General features: G+C 32.5%; 1 protein-coding gene across 1 annotated transcript in view; it reads left to right on the forward strand.

The window, feature by feature from the left end:
- Window positions 1–20,725, forward strand: part of LOC122789860 (phosphatidylinositol 3,4,5-trisphosphate 5-phosphatase 2A-like) — a 1,099,782-nt gene that overhangs the window by 870,521 nt on the left and 208,536 nt on the right. Inside the window, exon 18 of the mRNA XM_044057294.1 lies at window positions 17,616–17,697. Coding sequence (XP_043913229.1) covers window positions 17,616–17,697 — 82 coding nt within the window. The remainder of the gene's footprint in view (window positions 1–17,615; window positions 17,698–20,725) is intronic.

Below are 20,725 nucleotides of genomic sequence, written 5' to 3' on the forward strand. Positions count from 1 at the left end.
AGGTTTAGGTCACTAGAGCGAGTAGCTCAGAGGGATTGGGATTTCTTTAAGGGGAGCATGTCTAACAGCTCTGGGTTTGACATAACTTTGTATGTTAGGCAGAGATTGCTTCTGAATAGGCGATATGCGGAGTAAAGCTGGAGTTTTTGGGATGGTCTGCATAGGGCATCTGTTTGAGGCCGATAATCCTCTTTGTGAGGTATTTTGCAGCCTTTCCAGTTGTTGTAGCTTTCTTGTGAGGTACATACCAAAAGGGCTGTACTCTATAATGGGTTTAATGAGTGACAAGTAGAGGGGAACAATGCCCTCTTTTTTCCTGGATGAGAAACCTTTTGTGATGAGGTGTGCCACATAGAAGGATTTCCTGACTACTGTGGCGATATGATTCTCAAAAAATAGACTACTGTCCACCTGTGTCCCAAGGTTTCTTATCACACTTTTGGTGTTAAGTAGACTACCGCTTATGTAGTAGTTCATGGGTACAGAGTTTTTACCAAAATGGATGACAATGCACTTTTTGGCATTGAGCTTGAGGCTATGACTTTGACATCAGGCATCTATCTTAGTGAGGCCCTGTTGTATGATGTCCACATCATTAGGATTACACATTACCTGTGATATTTGGTATCCCTAAACCACACAAAGATATGAATGACCCCCCCACCGTAACCTATAGTCTCTGTGAGCGGTTCAAAAACAGAATCTTTGGCCACTTCTGTGGAAAACAAATCAAAACTAGTCATTAAAAATGTTCAGTGCTTTGTTTTAGATTCCACAGATTGTATTGAAGATTTTTGATTATACTGAAAACTGGTTAATTACTTCCAATATCTTTAGTTTGTATTCAAATATGCTGATAGACTTAGTCCTGGTTTAAAGAATATTTACTGGAACAGGATGTGTTTTCTGAAAAGGAAATGGATTTGGTCTGTTCTTTATTGGAATTAGTTTTAAAACACAATTATGTTTTTTTGGGAAAGGATGCTTCCAACAAATCTTAGTGGTAGCTGTGGGAACAGCAATGGCTCTAAGTTATGCCAATATTGTTTTAGTACATTGGGATAATTTGTTTATTTATGATAGTATTTTTGCTATTTATTAAAAAATATATGCTTTATTGGTGGTATTCTGATGGTTTTGTCAGGTATCATTGAACTTTTAAAGATTTTTTCTCAGTATATGAGGTTTACCATGACCTTATAGTAATGTGAGTGTTATTTTTTTAGATATCAGGTCAAGCAGTTAGAGAATAAGAAGCTTTGGCTAAGAAGGATGTGTTAAGCAACAGTTTTTTTACATTTCAACAGTATGCATTCCGTGGCTTAAAGATTAATATAGTAAAGGTCAAATGATTAGCGCAAGTAGACTTTCTAATAAGGAGAGTGAATTTTTATAGAAGCTGGATACATTAAAAGTCAATTTTAAACAAAGGGGCACCAAGCTTCCTTACTGGATGATACAGCAAAGGAAGGTATTGCTCATAGGTCTAATTCATATAAAGTTATTATAGAATATGGGCTATATGACAAAAAGTTCTCAAAGATAATGCTTCAAATTTTAACATGAGTTTTATTTTAATTTATACTCTTGATACATCAGCTGTTAAAGAGGTTATTATGAACAACTGGAGGATTTGTAAACAATTAGACACTTTTGGAAGGGGATTCTCCTGTTAATGATATAACAGGAGATAAACCTGTATTTGTGAATAAAAGAAGAGGGAATTTGAAAAATATTTCGGAAAATAATTCAGGTGATGGAAGGAACAATGTTAATCAACTGAAGGGAACAGTTTCTTGTAATAACTGTAGCCAGTATAAGTTTATTTCAAATTTACCATCCTTTTTGGTCTTAATGCTGAGATGTTACTGGGTTTCTAATTATTATAATTGTGAGACTAATAATATTGTCTATGTAGATGAATGCTTGACATGCCAACATTTTTATTTAGGTCGTACTACAAGAAAATTAAAATTTAGGATATATGAACATTGTCATGCAATTAAGAAAAACAAAATAAATGCATTATATAAGCATTCTTTGAAGTGTAAACATTTTAAAAGAGTTCTCTTTTATGTTACAGATGTTGTTGAGCCTTATCTTGGGGGTGGGGGTGCATGTGGAGAAAGTCTAAGGAGTAGGAGTGGCAGATTAAGGCAAATGCCACAAACATAGCTGGTTTGAATGACCATATCAATTCTAACTGTATGTTGAAGAAGCAGAAATTAAAGGAAAAAATGAAACAGTAAACTTCATCTTTCATTGATGTATTTGTCTGATATTTTTTAATTTGGAAATTGTTTGTCATCCATTTGGTTTCTAATTATAAATGATTGGATATTTTAATATACATTTTTATTGTTTGAATGATAATGACATTGTGGTGTAGATAGTATACTTAATAGGGATGTACGTGTGTGTTTTATAGAGACTGATGAAGTCCAGTAGGACAAAAGTGCTTACTCTGTTTTCAGTGTTTTACAATAAAGATGTATTCCTTTCTGAGCAGCTGCTGGTGTTTTTCTTACTTTTGTTTATATATTTTTTTTTATTCCTTTTTTAGTTCCCAGCTGTTCCCCACCGTGTTTGTTTTGTTTATAATGTATAATGTTAAGAATGACACACTTAAACATTTTCACTTAATGTAAACAAGATATTTATTAGATTTTTAAAATTAAATTAACCTGATGTACTATTGCAAAAAAACTCACCTTTTAGATCACAAAATGAGTTATTATTTAACATGGATTACAAATTAAAGACACATTTTAAAAATAAGAGAAGATGAAGAGCATTTCTTTGAAAAAGTAATACATAATGTCTAAAATACATTTTAGTCATCAGCAAAAGGGAGGTTAGCCTTAGAACTTTTAGAATATAATAAGGGATTACATACCTTTCTTAGTGTATACTGCATTCCTGGTTTAGGAATCAATATGGATAAAGAATATCTAGAAATTATTTATCAAACTTAAAAGTAGTCTAATGTTAACAGAAAAATTTAACTCTATCTTAGAAAAAATGCACTAGTGCTTTAAAAGATCCTAAAATGGATTGATGATCTTAATTTCAAAGCTTTTATGATAAATACAGATCAGGACTATTTATTTTTTGTTATACTTTTGTACATGGTACACAGACGGATGGAATTTTTGTTTTTTCAGAGTTGGTTTATAAAATATAAATAAATAAGGTTATTCATAGTCCATTCTCAAAACGCAATGCCTTATGTTTTGATTTACAGGTTAATAGAAAAATGTGTTAATAACATGTACAATTACTGCATATTTAATTAAGCAACCTGATGTTAAAGATTTGTTTATTAATGAAATAGGAAAATACATGGATGTTAATAGTAAATTAATTAGTTATGTTATTTTATGGGATTATTGTAAGATTTACATTTACTGAAAAATAAAAAATCTAATGTATCAAAATTAAGAAATGGGATGAAGGTTTAAAAGAGTTACAAAATAAATTATACATTGCTAAATTAGATATGCAAAAAGGAGAAAAGCATTATAATTGAAGAAGCTAATAAAAATTATTGACAAATGTTATTGCATAAAAGTGAATTGGATCTAGAAAAAGTAACATTAAATTCTTATGCTTCTGCACCTAGGGAGTTTCATGGACTTCTGACTAGATCTAAATGATTAGGTAAAAGAAAACAAATTAACTGTGATTAATGAGTTGCATGGAAAAGTCTTCAAATATTGAAGGCATTTACGCATATTTAATAAATATATGTAAAAAAGAATATTGAAGGTAATAACTTAGAAGATGATAATTTATAGATTTTTTGAATAATAATACAAAAAAGTTTCACAAGAAAATATGTATAATCAAATGAAAGAAATTACTACATAATGTCACTATCAAAAATTTGTAAAATTTTGCCAAAAGATATGTTGCTACTTTTTAAGAACAGTTGTATCCTAACTCAGAAAAGTGTGAAATTGCCCCATCCTGGAAATATTGTTTAGTAACTCCAATACTTAAGCAAAAATAAATATCCTAAATAGTGTAAATCATATAGACCTATCTCATTACTAAATACTTATTATAAATTGCTCATGTCTATTTTAACATATAGGTTAAATCTTTTTTTAAGCCTAATACATAATGATCAGACAGGCTTCATTCTTTGTAGAAAGACTCACAATAATATAAAGAAATTAATATCTGTAATAGATTATGCAGCTTTAATAGAAGAAAATTAAGTGTCATTAGTTTAGATTTGTTAAGGACTTTAAACAGAATAAATCTAAAATATCTTTTTAAATGTCTGGAGTTTTATTGTTTGCTTAATTAATTTATTTTTTGGTAATTAATATTTATGGAGCTTCTAAAGCTTATGTTAAAATAGGGGTATTTCTCTTAGTTGGACTAGGCATTAATTAATAAGCATAATAAACAAGGATGCCCTCTTCCCCATTGTTGTTTAATCTCAGCAATGAGTGTTTTGTTAAATACTTAAGAAATAGTATAAATATTGAGAGTTTAAAGTTAGTACTTTCTGTTCTAAAGTACAATAATTCACTGACGATATTATTGTCTACAGTTGTTGATTTAAACAGTGCTGTCAAAATACTTTACATTATTCGATCTCTAATTATAGTTCCAGATAAAATTATAACCAATAAAATTATACAAACATTTCCTAAAATTTTTATTGAATTATATAAGGCATAGTAACTCTTTTTAAATGGTATTAAGCCTTGGAGACAAGGTTGTGTAAACTCTAATGTTGAACGCATTGTCCTAGATGGATGGTTGTTATAAAGCTCAGTGGTAACAGGTGTATATTTCTGTATATGAAAACTCTCAATTTAAACCACCTTCAAACTTTCTAAATATTACAAATAATCAAATTATTTGGATAATAAAACATTTTTGTCTGTCCCTTTTGCAATTCAATAAATTAAAATTTTATTAATTTGTTACTTAAATCCATTTTACAAATTACATTTCAAATAGCCTTCTTTATGAAGTTCTTTTTTCATTTTACTGCTAACTTATACTGACATTGTTTATACAATTAAACGGGTCTATATTAGATCAACAAATGATTAATTGGGCAACAACAAGTTTTACTGGAAAGTTAGTAGATATATCATTGAAGCTGTATAGAGGGATATTGATAATTGTATTAATTATCTGACTGAAGAAAATTGGATAGCTATCAAGTTAAAAAAAATCTTCACAGTTACATTTCCTACATAGGTAGGTACTAGGCTATTGGCCCTAGGGCCTATATAATACTAGCCAAAAAGGTACCCTGGCTTTTGCCACCCAAGAAAATTATCTTCCTGTGCCCCTGTTAAGCAGAGCCACAGAAGTGATCCCCAGGGTGAATTTCCTATCTACCATCCAATCATCAAGATTTTTCTTGAAGAATGCTAATGAGGAGCTTTGTTTGATATAGATAGGTAGTTTGTTCAGAATATGGAAAGTCTCTGGGACAGGAATCTATCCCTCCAGCATGTTCTGTTTATTGTGGTGACAAGGTTTAGGTCACTAGAGCGAGTAGCTCAGAGGGATTGGGATTTCTTTAAGGGGAGCATGTCTAACAGCTCTGGGTTTGACATAACTTTGTATGTTAGGCAGAGATTGCTTCTGAATAGGCGATATGCGACGGAGTAAAGCTGGAGTTTTTGGGATGGTCTGCATAGGGCATCTGTTTGAGGCCGATAATCCTCTTTGTGAGGTATTTTTGCAGCCTTTCCAGTTGTTGTAGCTTTCTTGTGAGGTACATACCAAAAGGGGCGCTGTACTCTATAATGGGTTTAATGAGTGACAAGTAGAGGGGAACAATGCCCTCTTTTTTCCTGGATGAGAAACCTTTTGTGATGAGGTGTGCCACATAGAAGGATTTCCTGACTACTGTGGCGATATGATTCTCAAAAAATAGACTACTGTCCACCTGTGTCCCAAGGTTTCTTATCACACTTTTGGTGTTAAGTAGACTACCGCTTATGTAGTAGTTCATGGGTACAGAGTTTTTACCAAAATGGATGACAATGCACTTTTTGGCATTGAGCTTGAGGCTATGACTTTGACATCAGGCATCTATCTTAGTGAGGCCCTGTTGTATGATGTCCACATTGTTAGGATTACACATTACCTGTGATATTTGGTATCCCTAAACCACACAAAGATATGAATGACCCCCCCCACCGTAACCTATAGTCTCTGTGAGTGGTTCAAAAACAGAATCTTTGGTCACTTCTGTGGAAAACAAATCAAAACTAGTCATTAAAAATGTTCAATGCTTTGTTTTAGATTCCACAGATTGTATTGAAGATTTTTGATTATACTGAAAACTGGTTAATTACTTCCAATATCTTTAGTTTGTATTCAAATATACTGATAGACTTAGTCCTGGTTTAAAGAATATTTACTGGAACAGGATGTGTTTTCTGAAAAAGAAATGGATTTGGTCTGTTCTTTATTGGAGTTAGTTTTAAAACACAATTATGTTTTTTTGGGAAAGGATGTTTCCAACAAATCTTAGTGGTAGCTGTGGGAACAGCAATGGCTCTAAGTTATGCCAATATTGTTTTAGTACATTGGGATAATTTGTTTATTTATTATAGTATTTTTGCTATTTATTAAAAAAATATATGCTTTATTGGTGGTATTCTGATGGTTTTGTCAGGTATCATTGAACTTTTAAAGATTTTTTTTCAGTATATGAGGTTTACCATGACCTTATAGTAATGTGAGTGTTATTTTTTTAGATATCAGGTCAAGCAGTTAGAGAATAAGAAGCTTTGGCTAAGAAGGATGTGTTAAGCAACAGTTGTTTTACATTTCAACAGTATGCATTCCGTGGCTTAAAGATTAATATAGTAAAAGGTCAAATGATTAGCGCAAGTAGACTTTCTAATAAGGAGAGTGAATTTTTATAGAAGCTGGATACATTAAAAGTCAATTTTAAACAAAGGGGCACCAAGCTTCCTTACTGGATGATACAGCAAAGGAAGGTATTGCTCATAGGTCTAATTCATATAAAGTTATTATAGAATATGGGCTATATGACAAAAAGTTCTCAAAGATAATGCTTCAAATTTTAACATGAGTTTTATTTTAATTTATACTCTTGATACATCAGCTGTTAAAGAGGTTATTATGAACAACTGGAGGATTTGTAAACAATTAGACACTTTTGGAAGGGGATTCTCCTGTTAATGATATAACAGGAGATAAACCTGTATTTGTGAATAAAAGAAGAAGGAATTTGAAAAATATTTCGGACAGTAATTCAGGTGATGGAAGGAACAATGTTAATCAACTGAAGGGAACAGTTTCTTGTAATAACTGTAGCCAGTATAAGTTTATTTCAAATTTACCATCCTTTTTGGTCTTAATGCTGAGATGTTACTGGGTTTCTAATTATTATAATTGTGAGACTAATAATATTGTCTATGTAGATGAATGCTTGACATGCCAACATTTTTATTTAGGTCGTACTACAAGAAAATTAAAATTTAGGATATATGAACATTGTCATGCAATTAAGAAAAACAAAATAAATGCATTATATAAGCATTCTTTGAAGTGTAAACATTTTAAAAGAGTTCTCTTTTATGTTACAGATGTTGTTGAGCCTTATCTTGGGGGGGGGGGGCATGTGGAGAAAGTCTAAGGAGTAGGAGTGGCAGATTAAGGCAAATGCCACAAACATAGCTGGTTTGAATGACCATATCAATTCTAAGTGTATGTTGAAGAAGCAGAAATTAAAGAAAAAAAATGAAACAGTAAACTTCATCTTTCATTGATGTATTTGTCTGATATTTTTTAATTTGGAAATTGTTTGTCATCCATTTGGTTTCTAATTATGAATAATTGGATATTTTAATATACATTTTTATTGTTTGAATGATAATGACATTGTGGTGTAGATAGTATATTTAATAGGGATGTATGTGTGTGTGTGTTTTATAGAGACTGATGAAGTCCAGTAGGACAAAAGTGCTTACTCTGTTTTCAGTGTTTTACAATAAAGATGTATTCCTTTCTGAGCAGCTGCTGGTGTTTTTCTTACTTTTGTTTATATATATTTTTTTTATTCCTTTTTTAGTTCCCAGCTGTTCCCCACCGTGTTTGTTTTGTTTATAATGTATAATGTTAAGAATGACACACTTAAACATTTTCACTTAATGTAAACAAGATATTTATTAGATTTTTAAAATTAAATTAACCTGATGTACTATTGCAAAAAAACTCACCTTTTAGAACACAAAATGAGTTATTATTTAACATGGATTACAAATTAAAGACACATATTTTAAAAATAAGAGAAGATGAAGAGCATTTCTTTGAAAAAGTAATACATAATGTCTAAAATACATTTTAGTCATCAGCAAAAGAGAGGTTAGCCTTAGAACTTTTAGAATATAATAAGGGATTGCATACCTTTCTTAGTGTATACTGCATTCCTGGTTTAGGAATCAATATGGATAAAGAATATCTAGAAATTATTTATCAAACTTAAAAGTAGTCTAATGTTAACAGAAAAATTTAACTCTATCTTAGAAAAAATGCACTAGTGCTTTAAAAGATCCTAAAATGGATTGATGATTTTAATTTCAAAGCTTTTATGATAAATACAGATCAGGACTATTTATTTTGTGTTATACTTTTGTACATGGTACACAGACATGGCTAGATGGAATTTTTGTTTTTTCAGAGTTGGTTTATAAAATATAAATAAATAAGGTTATTCATAGTCCATTCTCAGAACGCAATGCATTATGTTTTGATTTACAGGTTAATAGAAAAATGTGTTAATAACATGCAAAATTACTGCATATTTAATTAAGCAACCTGATGTTAAAGATTTGTTTATTAATGAAATAGGAAAATACATGGATGTTAATAGTAAATTAATTAGTGATGTTATTTTATGGAATTATTGTAAGATTTACATTTACTGAAAAATAAAAAATCTAATGTATCAAAATTAAGAAATGGGATGAAGGTTTAAAAGAGTTACAAAATAAATTATACATTGCTAAATTAGATATGCAAAAAGGAGAAAAGCATTATAATTGAAGAAGCTAATAAAAATTATTGACAAATGTTATTGCATAAAAGTGAATTGGATCTAGAAAAAAGTAACATTAAATTCTTATGCTTCTGCGCCTACGGAGTTTCATGGACTTCTGACTAGATCTAAATGATTAGGTAAAAGAAAACAAATTAACTGTGATTAATGAGTTGAATGGAAAAGTCTTCAAATATTGAAGGCATTTACGTATATTTAATAAATATATGTAAAAAAGAATATTGAAGGTAATAACTTAGAAGATGATAATTTATAGATTTTTTGAATAATAATACAAAAAAAGTTTCACAAGAAAATATGTATAATCAAATGAAAGAAATTACTACATAATGTCACTATCAAAAATTTGTAAAATTTTGCCAAAAGATATGTTGCTACTTTTTAAGAACAGTTGTATCCTAACTCAGAAAAGTGTGAAATTGCCCCATCCTGGAAATATTGTTTAGTAACTCCAATACTTAAGCAAAAATAAATATCCTAAATAGTGTAAATCATATAGACCTATCTCATTACTAAATACTTATTATAAATTGCTCATGTCTATTTTAACATATAGGTTAAATCTTTTTTTAAGACCTAATACATAATGATCAGACAGGCTTCATTCTTTGTAGAAAGACTCATAATAATATAAAGAAATTAATATCTGTAATAGATTATGCAGCTTTAATAGAAGAAAATTAAGTGTCATTAGTTTAGATTTGTTAAGGACTTTAAACAGAATAAATCTAAAATATCTTTTTAAATGTCTGGAGTTTTATTGTTTGCTTAATTAATTTATTTTTTGGTAATTAATATTTATGGAGCTTTTAAAGCTTATGTTAAAATAGGGGTATTTCTTTTAGTTGGACTAGGTATTAATTAATAAGCATAATAAACAAGGATGCCCTCTTCCCCATTGTTGTTTAATCTCAGCAATGAGTGTTTTGTTAAATACCTAAGAATTAGTATAAATATTGAGAGTTTAAAGTTAGTACTTTCTGTTCTAAAGTACAATAATTCATTGACGATATTATTGTCTACAGTTGTTGATTTAAACAGTGCTGTCAAAATACTTTACATTATTCGATCTCTAATTATAGTTCCAGATAAAATTATAACCAATAAATTATACAAACATTTCCTAAAATTTTTATTGAATTATATAAGGCATAGTAACTCTTTTTAAATGGTATTAAGCCTTGGAGACAAGGTTGTGTAAACTCTAATGTTGAACACATTGTCCTAGATGGATGGTTGTTATAAAGCTCAGTGGTAACAGGTGTATATTTCTGTATGTGAAAACTCTCAATTTAAACCACCTTCAAACTTTCTAAATATTACAAATAATCAAATTATTTGGATAATAAAACATTTTTGTCTGTCCCTTTTGCAATTCAATAAATTAAAATGTTATTAATTTGTTACTTAAATCCATTTTACAAATTACATTTCAAATAGCCTTCTTTATGAAGTTCTTTTTTCATTTTACTGCTAACTTATACTGACATTGTTTATACAATTAAACGGGTCTATATTAGATCAACAAATGATTAAATGTTTGAATCTGTAAAGGTCGACCTTTACAGATCGAACATTTAATTGTTCGAAAATTAAAAAAAATAAAAAATAAAAAAACAAAGTGACAAAATCAAAAACCAAAGGGTGTAAGCAGAGGGGCAAGCCACAGTGTAGGGAAGGGGAAATTTCCCATTTCCGCAATGCAGTGCACTGATGTGCGATGTCAGAGTTGGTATATTTAAGTAGGGGGTGGGGGGGTGCAGGGGGGATTGCTCCCTGCTAAAACCCTTTTCTTTTATGTTTTTTTTCATTTAATTTTTTTTTACCTCTTCGAACATTTAAATGTTCAATCTCTAAAGGTCAACCTTTAGAGATTCAAACATTTAGTCGTCCGTTGATGTAATATAGACCCCAATTAAACAATATGATTAAATGTTATATATTAAAGAAAAATAGATTTACTGGTCAAGCTTCACAGAAAATAAATTATCACTGAAAAATATTATAAAGAAATTTAATTTAAGCATGTCTAAACTATTCAGAATCTTAATTTAAAGTTAAAAAAATAGAAATTTGAGTAACAGAGTCTTAATCGAGAATTATCATTTATTAGATTATTTTTCATTAGGTGTTAATTGTAATGGAGACATAACACCCTCTTTAGTGAAAATAAATTAATTGCTATTAGAATGAAAAATTAAGATTAATGATAAATATTGGAAATATAATTTGAAAAACATGACTAACCAGACTTCTAAATATTCAGTTTTAAAACTGTTTGCTTCTACATCTTTAAATGCATATTGGCAGATATAAGTGAGATGATAAGATCAGCAAGCAAAGGAGAGTAGTATTGCTGGAATTGAATTCATTCTCAAGTCTTGATGAGTACCTTCATGAGGTGGATCCTGTTTTTACAAAATCTCAATAATATGACAGGGATATATGGACCATATTTTATACAGCATATATCATGGACAGAAGTAAATTTAAAAATAAAAAGACATCTGGGTACACAAGGTCCAGGATTTCAAAAATTGCCCAATCCTGGTATGTACACAGGTGCTAGGAATGGAAAAAATGACAGAGTAGAATCCTCAAGACACAGAAACATTCCTACAATGGAGTTGGACTTGGCTCAGGGACAGTAGGACCCCCCCCCACCCCCATTGTAGAAGGGAGAAACCACAAAAATGACAGGTGAAAAAAGAGCCATAAAGATAACAGAATGGACTGTTGAGGATAAGAAAGAAATCATGTATTCTTACTATTATGCTAGAAGCCCAGAATTTCCAGATAGAAGAAATTCAAAAGATTAAAAGAGAAATTACAGGAAAAAAAACAATTGTACAAGAAAACCTGTCAAAAGCTTCAAATGCAAATCTGCATTCATTAATAGAAAAAAATAATGAAAGACATTATATAGACCAAGGAATCTTGGACTGTTTAGAAAAAGAAGTGACTGAGAGAGAGCAAAAATATAAATAAAACCTAGAGATTTTTGAAAGATATTAAAAAGAAACATAGACATGGCAAAAAAGAAAGATCTGATATGATACAATATTTATGCAAATCATAAATCCAAACTAATTATTACAAAAAAGAGGCACCAAATATTTTTGAAGAGAAATAAAGGCAAAGGCATCCAACTATGGAAATTTTCATAATACAAAAAATAAGAAGCAGAAAAGAGGATTAGTAATGGAGAAGTTAAAGAAATTTAAACTGAAGTTATGGACTACCTGCAAAGTAAAGGACTTAGTATAGAAATTCCAGCACTGATAACTTTACACCATGGTAGAACAATGAGTGCCCAAATTAAGGAGAAACAGGTATAACTAGAAGCATCTGATCACATGCCACATGGAAATGCTCTGAAGCCTTCTGTAGGAAACCAGTACAGAAGTTCAGTTGGAGTTGCAGAGCAAGTGAAGGAAAAGGAAATGTCGGTAACTCTGATGCAGTCAATGTTGTGGAGTGATGGACCAATGAGTTCCCAGATAAAATGCAATGTATGACACAAGAAGCATATGGACAGAATATGTCACAGCATCACAGCAAGATATTCTGGAACTTTCTGTAAAATCCCCACATGAAACAGAAAATAAAGAATATGCCCTCACTTTAGAAGAAAATGATCTAAGGGAAGATTTGCTTGATTTAATAAAGATGCACAGACATATTAAGATTGATGAAAGAAATACATTACAATAAGTCAATAAGATACAAAATATTAGAAGTCTGATAAAACAAACACAGTAATCAAGACAGTTAACAGAACTATATGTGATATAAGAGAAGTAAATAGGATATATACTACTGTGCAGCTAAATTAATAATCACAAAATATAGGGTAATAAGGGAAAAGAAGAGAGGAAATCAAATGCCATCATAGAAGTATTTAATATATAAATCTATAAAACAATTAATACAAGAAGAGTCATTGTTAGAAGTGTATAGAACAGGGAACAGATCAACAAAAGTACTCAGAAAGATAGATGTGATAAAAGCAACACACAGTATTTGAACAGACCAGTATCTAGTAAACACTATTGCAAGTAATAAACTAAAGATATCAGCACAGGCAGAAAAACTTAGAAGATATTCAGAGAACTATAAAGGAAAAGTACAAAAATAAGCAATTCATTGATGGCCCAAAAAAGGTTTTACACAGAATGGGGAAACAAAGCAAAAGGGAATAGAAATGCTACCAAAAAAAGAAGACATAGACACATTTTGAAGAAATATCTATGAAGATCCTGTGGAACATAACAAAGATGCTCAATGGATAGAAGAAATAAGAGAAACAGTAAGAAGTTCAAATCCACAAGATATGAAATAAGGATGTAGTAATGGCTAGAGAAACTGAAACAAAATTAAGGAAACCTCCTAATTTGGAAACCCCAGGCCCAGATGCAGTACCTAACTTCTGCTTAAAAGTTTAATATCTTTACATAAAGAGTTATCCCTGAGTAAGAGCTACTTATTTGCATACACTAAACAGACACCAGTGCTCCTCCTTAAGAGTGAACCTGCAAGCTATCCTAAAAACTATAGATAAAGAACTTGCCTTCTGAGGATGTATAAACTATACACTTGAACTCATGGTTTCAGAGTTTGTAGTCATTTAGAAAAAAGCTCAATCATGACAATAAAACAAAGGGTAACAAAAGAAAAGAAAGTCATATGGAGCAAAGGATCATTTGTTGCTAAATAAAATCATAATGGAGAGTTGTAAAAAGGGGAAGAATCTAAGTATGTCATGGATAGATTACAAAAAAGCCTTTGACAGCATCAAATGCTCATGGATAAATCAGTACTTATGGATGTATAAAATACACCCTCCATTGAGCAGTTATATTACATTGAAAAGGACAAACCACTTTGCTGCTAAGCCATGATAAAGGACAAATTATTATCCTTGGGATAAAAATTCAAATGGCGATATTTCAGGGTAACTGTCACCATTGCTTTTGTCTTAACCTTCACCTATTAATGTATGTCTACTTAACAGATTAAGTCATGGTTACAATTTGGCTCCCAGAAAACAACAAAGTGTAATGACTTCTTATCTAACTTTTGCGGATTATTTTAAAACTGTATGCTTAATCAGATGAGAAGATGAAAATGCAATTAGAAGTGGTCAAAACTTTCTCAGATGATGTAAAAATGTCATTTGGCCTTGATAAATGTGCAAAAGCAATATTTAAAGTAGGAAGGCTGCTGCACCAAGAAAATATTAGTCTGAAACAGGAATGCGATATAAAGGAACCCGAGCAGGAGGAAGTATATGAATATTTGGGAACTTATGAAGGATCAACACTAAAACATGAAGAAACTCATTAAGGAATATTTTAGAAGTCTAAAATGTATTACTGAAAACACCCCTGACATCTAGGAATAAAGTTCTAGCTATAAAGTGATTTTCTCTTCATGTTTCTAACTTACAGTATTGGGGTGAGTGACTGACACTAAAAGGTCTTGGATCAGATGGACAGGAAAACAAGAAAAATTGTCTGTCTTTCGGCTTTTCCCAGTTAGGGGTCGCCACAGTGGAACTCCGGTCCGTTACTGATTGGCAGTAGATTTTTATGTGCTGGCTTGCCGGGCCTAATGCACAACCTTCAACGAAGGAATGCCCATTCATGCATATCGACACACAGAAGACGCTCTAACTGAGAATCGAACGTGCAATGTCTAACTGTGAGGCGACAACGCTACCAGCACCACCACTGCAGTATAGGAAAACAAGAAAAATAATATATAAAAATCAGTGTATACCAAGATTATGTATTTCTTATTTTGAAGGAGATATGGGCCTCCTCAAAATTGATTACATGCATAGATCTGCAATTGCAGGACTACATACTTATCTGTTGACCTTACCAGATCCAAACACAGTGCAATTTCACTGCTTAGTTTAGCAGAAGCATATCAGTGTCAAGCAGGAATGGAAACCAAGCCAGAAGTAGACAAAAATCATGCAGCAACTGAATGTGCCAAAAAAAAAAAAAAAAAACAAAAGAAAGAACATAAGGAGAAGGGTCAGATGAGAAGGCAAGAAATGTGGAAAAGGTATAAGTATAGCTGCAAGTACAGAAAACTCCTGGAACAATCTCGTGTCAATCAGGATTTGATGCAGAAATGGCTAAGGAGAGGAGAACTTAATCCAAAAGATGAAAGGCTAATATTAGTGGCCCAGGATAGTGGGCTAGGTGCACGCTGTTTCAGAAAAGACTTGGAGAAATTAAACCAGAAAATATTTACTTGGAAGTATTTTCATGGAACTTTTATTACTCTGCACAAAATAGTAAAACATTTTAAAAGGTGATTTTCCTTGTTAGATATGTAAAAAAAAACATTTAAAGACAGATTGGTATCACATTTGTTACAGCTGTAATAACCATAGTAAGTTTTGCTATGATTTCCAAGATTTTGTAAAGCTATGTGGTCAGATGTATGTGTGATATCTGGAAATGACAGGATCATACTCCAGTAACATTTTATGTACGTGCTGTTAAAACAGTGGCACATCATTAATGAATCTTACCAATCTGCACAAAACCATGGCATTCTTAGAGTAGACTTTTAACATTGCTTCCTAAGAAGTCTTCATGATGAGTGCCCCTATTCAACAGTGCATAAATTCACATGCTTTTCCTTTGTTTGTATTCTTTTATCCATTGCAAGAAAAGTAATTACTTATTAAGACATTACAATCATATTAATGAGACTTAAGAAGAATAAGAAGACTTTAAATAGATGGCTAAGCTTGAATCAAATGTTGAAGGTAGTAATTATTACACAGTTTAGGCTTTAACTTGCTCAGTTTTAGAACCCAATATATCTTTTATCAAATATTAGTTGAAACTTGCCGTCAACTGAGGAATGGCATTATTTTCTTCTAAACAAGCATAAAGAAGTGCTGCTGCAGATTTTTCATTTCAGAAATGCTTCCATGAGTTTTATCACCTGTTCTCATAACAGACTCCATTTTTTTTGTTTGTGTTTTGGATATACTTTATATTTAATAACAAATACATGAGAAGGATGGAGGACAAAGAGAAGCAAGTGTAGGAAGGAAAATGGTTCATTGATCAAGCAATACACTGAATTTTTAAACCTGACTGATTCATTATTTGCAGAGTTAATAACTGAGTTCCAGCTACAGGATCATTATCTTGTAAGATTTTATGTACAGGCTGTTAAAACAATTGCACATCTTTAGTGTATCTTATCAGTCTGTACCAGACTATAGCATTCTTCAATCAGACTTTTAACTTTGCTCCCAAAGAAGTCTTAATAAAATAATATTTTCGAATCAGTTCCTACAAGTGTAACATAATGGAAGGTGTGATCTCTTTATGTTCCCTTAAGACGCATTTATGGGCCAAAGTTAAGATAACCTAGAATAAGAATTTTCATTTAGCAGGACTGTTTTGTTGCTGTATATTCATATTTAAACTTAAGCGTATGAAGATATCTTAGTTCATCAAATAGCAGTCCCTACCTGAGCCATGCTAACTACTAAGCTTACAGGTATCAAATGAATTTACCTTTTAACATAACATTTGAGGATGCTGTGCATATACCAGCCAGACTACAGGCAAGCATTGCACTGTAATATGCATTAATTCCACATACTTATTTTAGTATGTATTTTAGTGAGTACAATCAAATCTCTGCACTGCAATTATAAATGAGAAATCTGTCACATACTAAAATGGGCCTTCATCTAATTTGTATTCTATTATAGTTCATGCAGCTGGCTCCATGGTGTAGACAGATAAAGACATGGCTAAAAAACAGTCAGTCTGAGTTCAATAAACAACTTGGGTGCCTGCTTGACCTGGTATGGGGAGCAAAAAATGAATAATGAGGCTATGCCAGCTCACCTACTCTTGTGGAGGGTCTGGGGATGTGGTGCCAGTTGTAGCAGGGCTACAGTTGTAGCCTGGTGGGCTCCAGAACTAATTATTTGAGCTGAACTGGGCTGTCCAGCAGATGAGTTTGTGGACTGATACTTCTAAGACCACACCTCATGACAATGCACAGCTAGAAGGTAGTTACACTGTCATGTAGGGGTAGGCAGAGTTACAGATCAGACAACCCTTCCTCCACAGCAGCAGCTATGATGGCTCTCCGGCAATTATTCCCTAACCAGCCTTGTTTTACCAGCTGGTCATCTCTGTCAGGGGATTATCTGGTTAAAATTGTATAAACATGCAGGCTGGATAAGTGTGTCATGGGGGGGTGTCTTGCTGCAGTGTGGATGCTCACCCCTAATCCAGGTATAATAATCACACTTGGAGAAGATTTTATGCATTATATTCATGAATTATGATTTGTTGCATGTTGTTGTTCTTTCCCATTTGTTTTATTTTTTATGTGATTGATTTTTGTTTTTAATATTCTAAGAGCATTGTCAACTTAGCTATCCTGTTGCAGTTTAAATCTACTAAATAAATCATTAATCTAAGTGCAACATCTCTGCTGTCCAATCTTTGTAATTTGAATTTTGCATTTTGCCTTCCTTTTTTAGGTTAAAATAAATGTACCCTCCTGGTGTGATCGCATCCTTTGGAAATCCTACCCTGAGACATATTTTGTTTGCAAGTCTTATGGTAAGCATGTTAGCATTAAACCATAAGATTCATGTCTGCAGTCTGTTTCTGTGAAGAATTTGGGGGAAAATGTAGCATCTGGTTTTGATAGTCTTTAAGAAGAGTACAGTGATGAATGCAGCATCAATACTCAGTCACATGTGAGACTTGTACCTCGTTTGCTGATTATTTATTAAAGATCATACATACATGCATAAAGACATGCAAAGACATGCATCTGGAGCATTTCTCCCCTGGCCTCCACTGAAAATTGGCTCGTTCGAAGTTGTACTTTTGCAGTAAACAAATGTTAAATAAATAAATACATATATAAATACATACATACATACATATATACATACACAAATATGACAGAGCGGCTTTTATTAAAACATTTAGGAATCACATCTTCCACCCCTATGATAAGTATTATAGTGAACATTTTATCATGCTGTAAATGAGGTAGATATTATATGCTCAAAATGTGTGCCAAACATAGATGCAAGTGAAGCTTACAAGTTTAATGTAAGCATTTTAAGTGTGGGGGAGGCAGCCATCAGGGCATTTTGTATGCTGAGCTCTACTTTTCCCCAAGCATGCCACCCATTGCTGTTTGGATTGTGCATGCAATTGGCATAGTCTGGGTCTGTCACTTGCTTCCACAATTGATATAAGCCTGCAGATATCCCACACCTAGTGTAGATGCAACTACTGGTTCTTCAGTCTTTACCATGGAGGGACTTGGAACCTCTGAGCACATGTCCCTTCACCCGTAGCAGAAAAGCTTGCACACACCCTTCCTTTCTCCTGTATGCATTCTACTGTTCATGTTCTAATAGACACTGATTGAACTCCACCCATCTGGGGTTTATTGACAGCAATACACAGCTATGTCATGTAGCTGACAGCTTTAAGGTTAACATACAGAGATGTGCCCAGAAAAATACATGGCCTCCAGTTATTGTGCTAAACAGTTTTGAATCAAGCTTTGTATTCAGTATCTAACCAGGGGACATTAAAAGCACTAAATGCCCTACCTGAAAAAAAGTTATGAGTGTTAATAATACAAAATGATGCAGAGTTTGATGGTGCTTGTCTCAGTCTGATGGATTGAGCAGAAGATAACATGGATGGGACACTTAACTATTTCCTAAAAATGTATGACATTAACTACATGACAACACATTGATGAAACACAAATACATATTAATATGGTAATATAATATAAAAATGTAGCCTCGTCTGACATGTTAAAACCCTTCCATGAAATTATGTGGATTGCCATAGAAGTAAACAATGGCCCAGGATAGAGGACATTCTATGACCTCAAGAGAATTAATTTTGTGAGGCTTGGTTTAGCATTTTTACTGATGCTGGGTCAGATACCTTCAAGGTCTGTGACTTTCTTATGGAATTTGTAAAATCTATAATTGGTATTCAGAAAGGCTTATTGCAAGGGGAAAGCCTTAATATGACCATTTTCTCCTTCTCTGTAAGTCTTTTTGATTCTTAGGTTTTCCACTATTTTTGGGCCTCAGCATTGATGGCATCTCTTAGGCAGAGTCACATGGCAATGCAGTAGTCCAGAGGAGTGATTAATGCTTATTATGCCATGTGTTCTCTCCCCAAAATTCCAAAGGCTCCCAATTCTTACTGTGGAATGAGTCCGTATATCACTTTTTTATATTAAATTTCACTGCTGGAAGGAAAAAAGGGACCACCATAAAACAGGGTGGTCCAATGTAAGTACTAAAGGTGCAGTTAAGTCAATGAAGATGTGGGGTGGGGGAATGTGTTACTGTGTATGTCTGTCTGTCTGCAGTGGCATGAATGAAGCTGCATAAATATGTGTGTGTGTTTGCCTAGGTGGTCACACTGATGTGGTTAGATAGAGATTAGAGAGTCGTGTGTGTGTGTGTGTGTGTGTGTGTGTGTGTGTGTGTGTGTGTGTGTGTGTGTGTGTGTGTGTGTGTAAATTATTGATTGTTTTGATGACTGTGGGAGGGGCTTGTTTGTTGATATGTGTGTGTATGTGTTTGTGTATGTGAATGTCTGACTGTGTGTGTGTGTGTGTGTGTGTGTGTGTGTGTGTGTGTGTGTGTGTGTGTGTGTGGTGTGTGTGTTTATGTGTATGTGTGGGTGTGGGTGTGCGTGTGCATGTGTCTATGCGTGTGTGTGTGTTTGTATAAGCGGGGTGTCTGTCAATGCCGGGGGGGGAATTCATTACAGCCATCATGTCTGACAGCTTGTGTTGTTTACTGTGTGATTCACAGATATGCTAATGAACTGATAATGAGGGCTTTCTCACTGCAGCCAGAGATGTTTCTGAATCACATTTTCTCACTGTCATGTTAATAAACAGACCTGCGGTAGACAATTACCAATACTAGTCAGCTTTAAACTGAATGCTGGGGTATGTTTAAAGTTTTCTTTTTTTTAATCTTACTTACTTTTGTTAGATTAGCTTTAGAGATCGAAGTAGATGGCTGTTTTTTGGTGGACTAGTTCATTTTCCATGTGGTCATTGTATATATACTGTGTGGAAATTTTTATTTTACTTTTTAGCAAGTACCATAAATATAGCAGAATTAAAAGAATTCTAGATGTGTTGTAGCTGTAATGTTGTCACTGAGTATGTAGATAAATGTTGATGCATCAAAAGTATAAAGTATAATGAATATATATATCTATATATATATATATATATATATATATATATATATATATATATATATATATTATTTTATTTTTATTTTACATTTGTTGACCGGGCTAGTCTAACTGGATACATGTCCATTTTCAGTAGAGGCCCGGGGAGATAAGCTCCAACACACACAGTTACAATAAAAAATGTTGCTACAGTACAAGAATATAACAGATGATGTTAGCAAAAATAAAATACTTTTAACAATCTTAACACAAATGCTAAAAAGGTTTTATGCATAAAAGATATTTCTATATACATATATACATTAAATTAAATTACAAGATCATGTTCTCTTTGGCTATTTAAGGAGAAGTCTGGAGTTTGGTGGAGGGTGGAGGAGTA

The sequence above is a fragment of the Protopterus annectens genome, chromosome 15.part0 (assembly GCF_019279795.1).
Source record: "Protopterus annectens isolate FY-2018-M chromosome 15.part0, PAN1.0, whole genome shotgun sequence".
NCBI classification, from domain to species: domain Eukaryota; kingdom Metazoa; phylum Chordata; order Ceratodontiformes; family Protopteridae; genus Protopterus; species Protopterus annectens.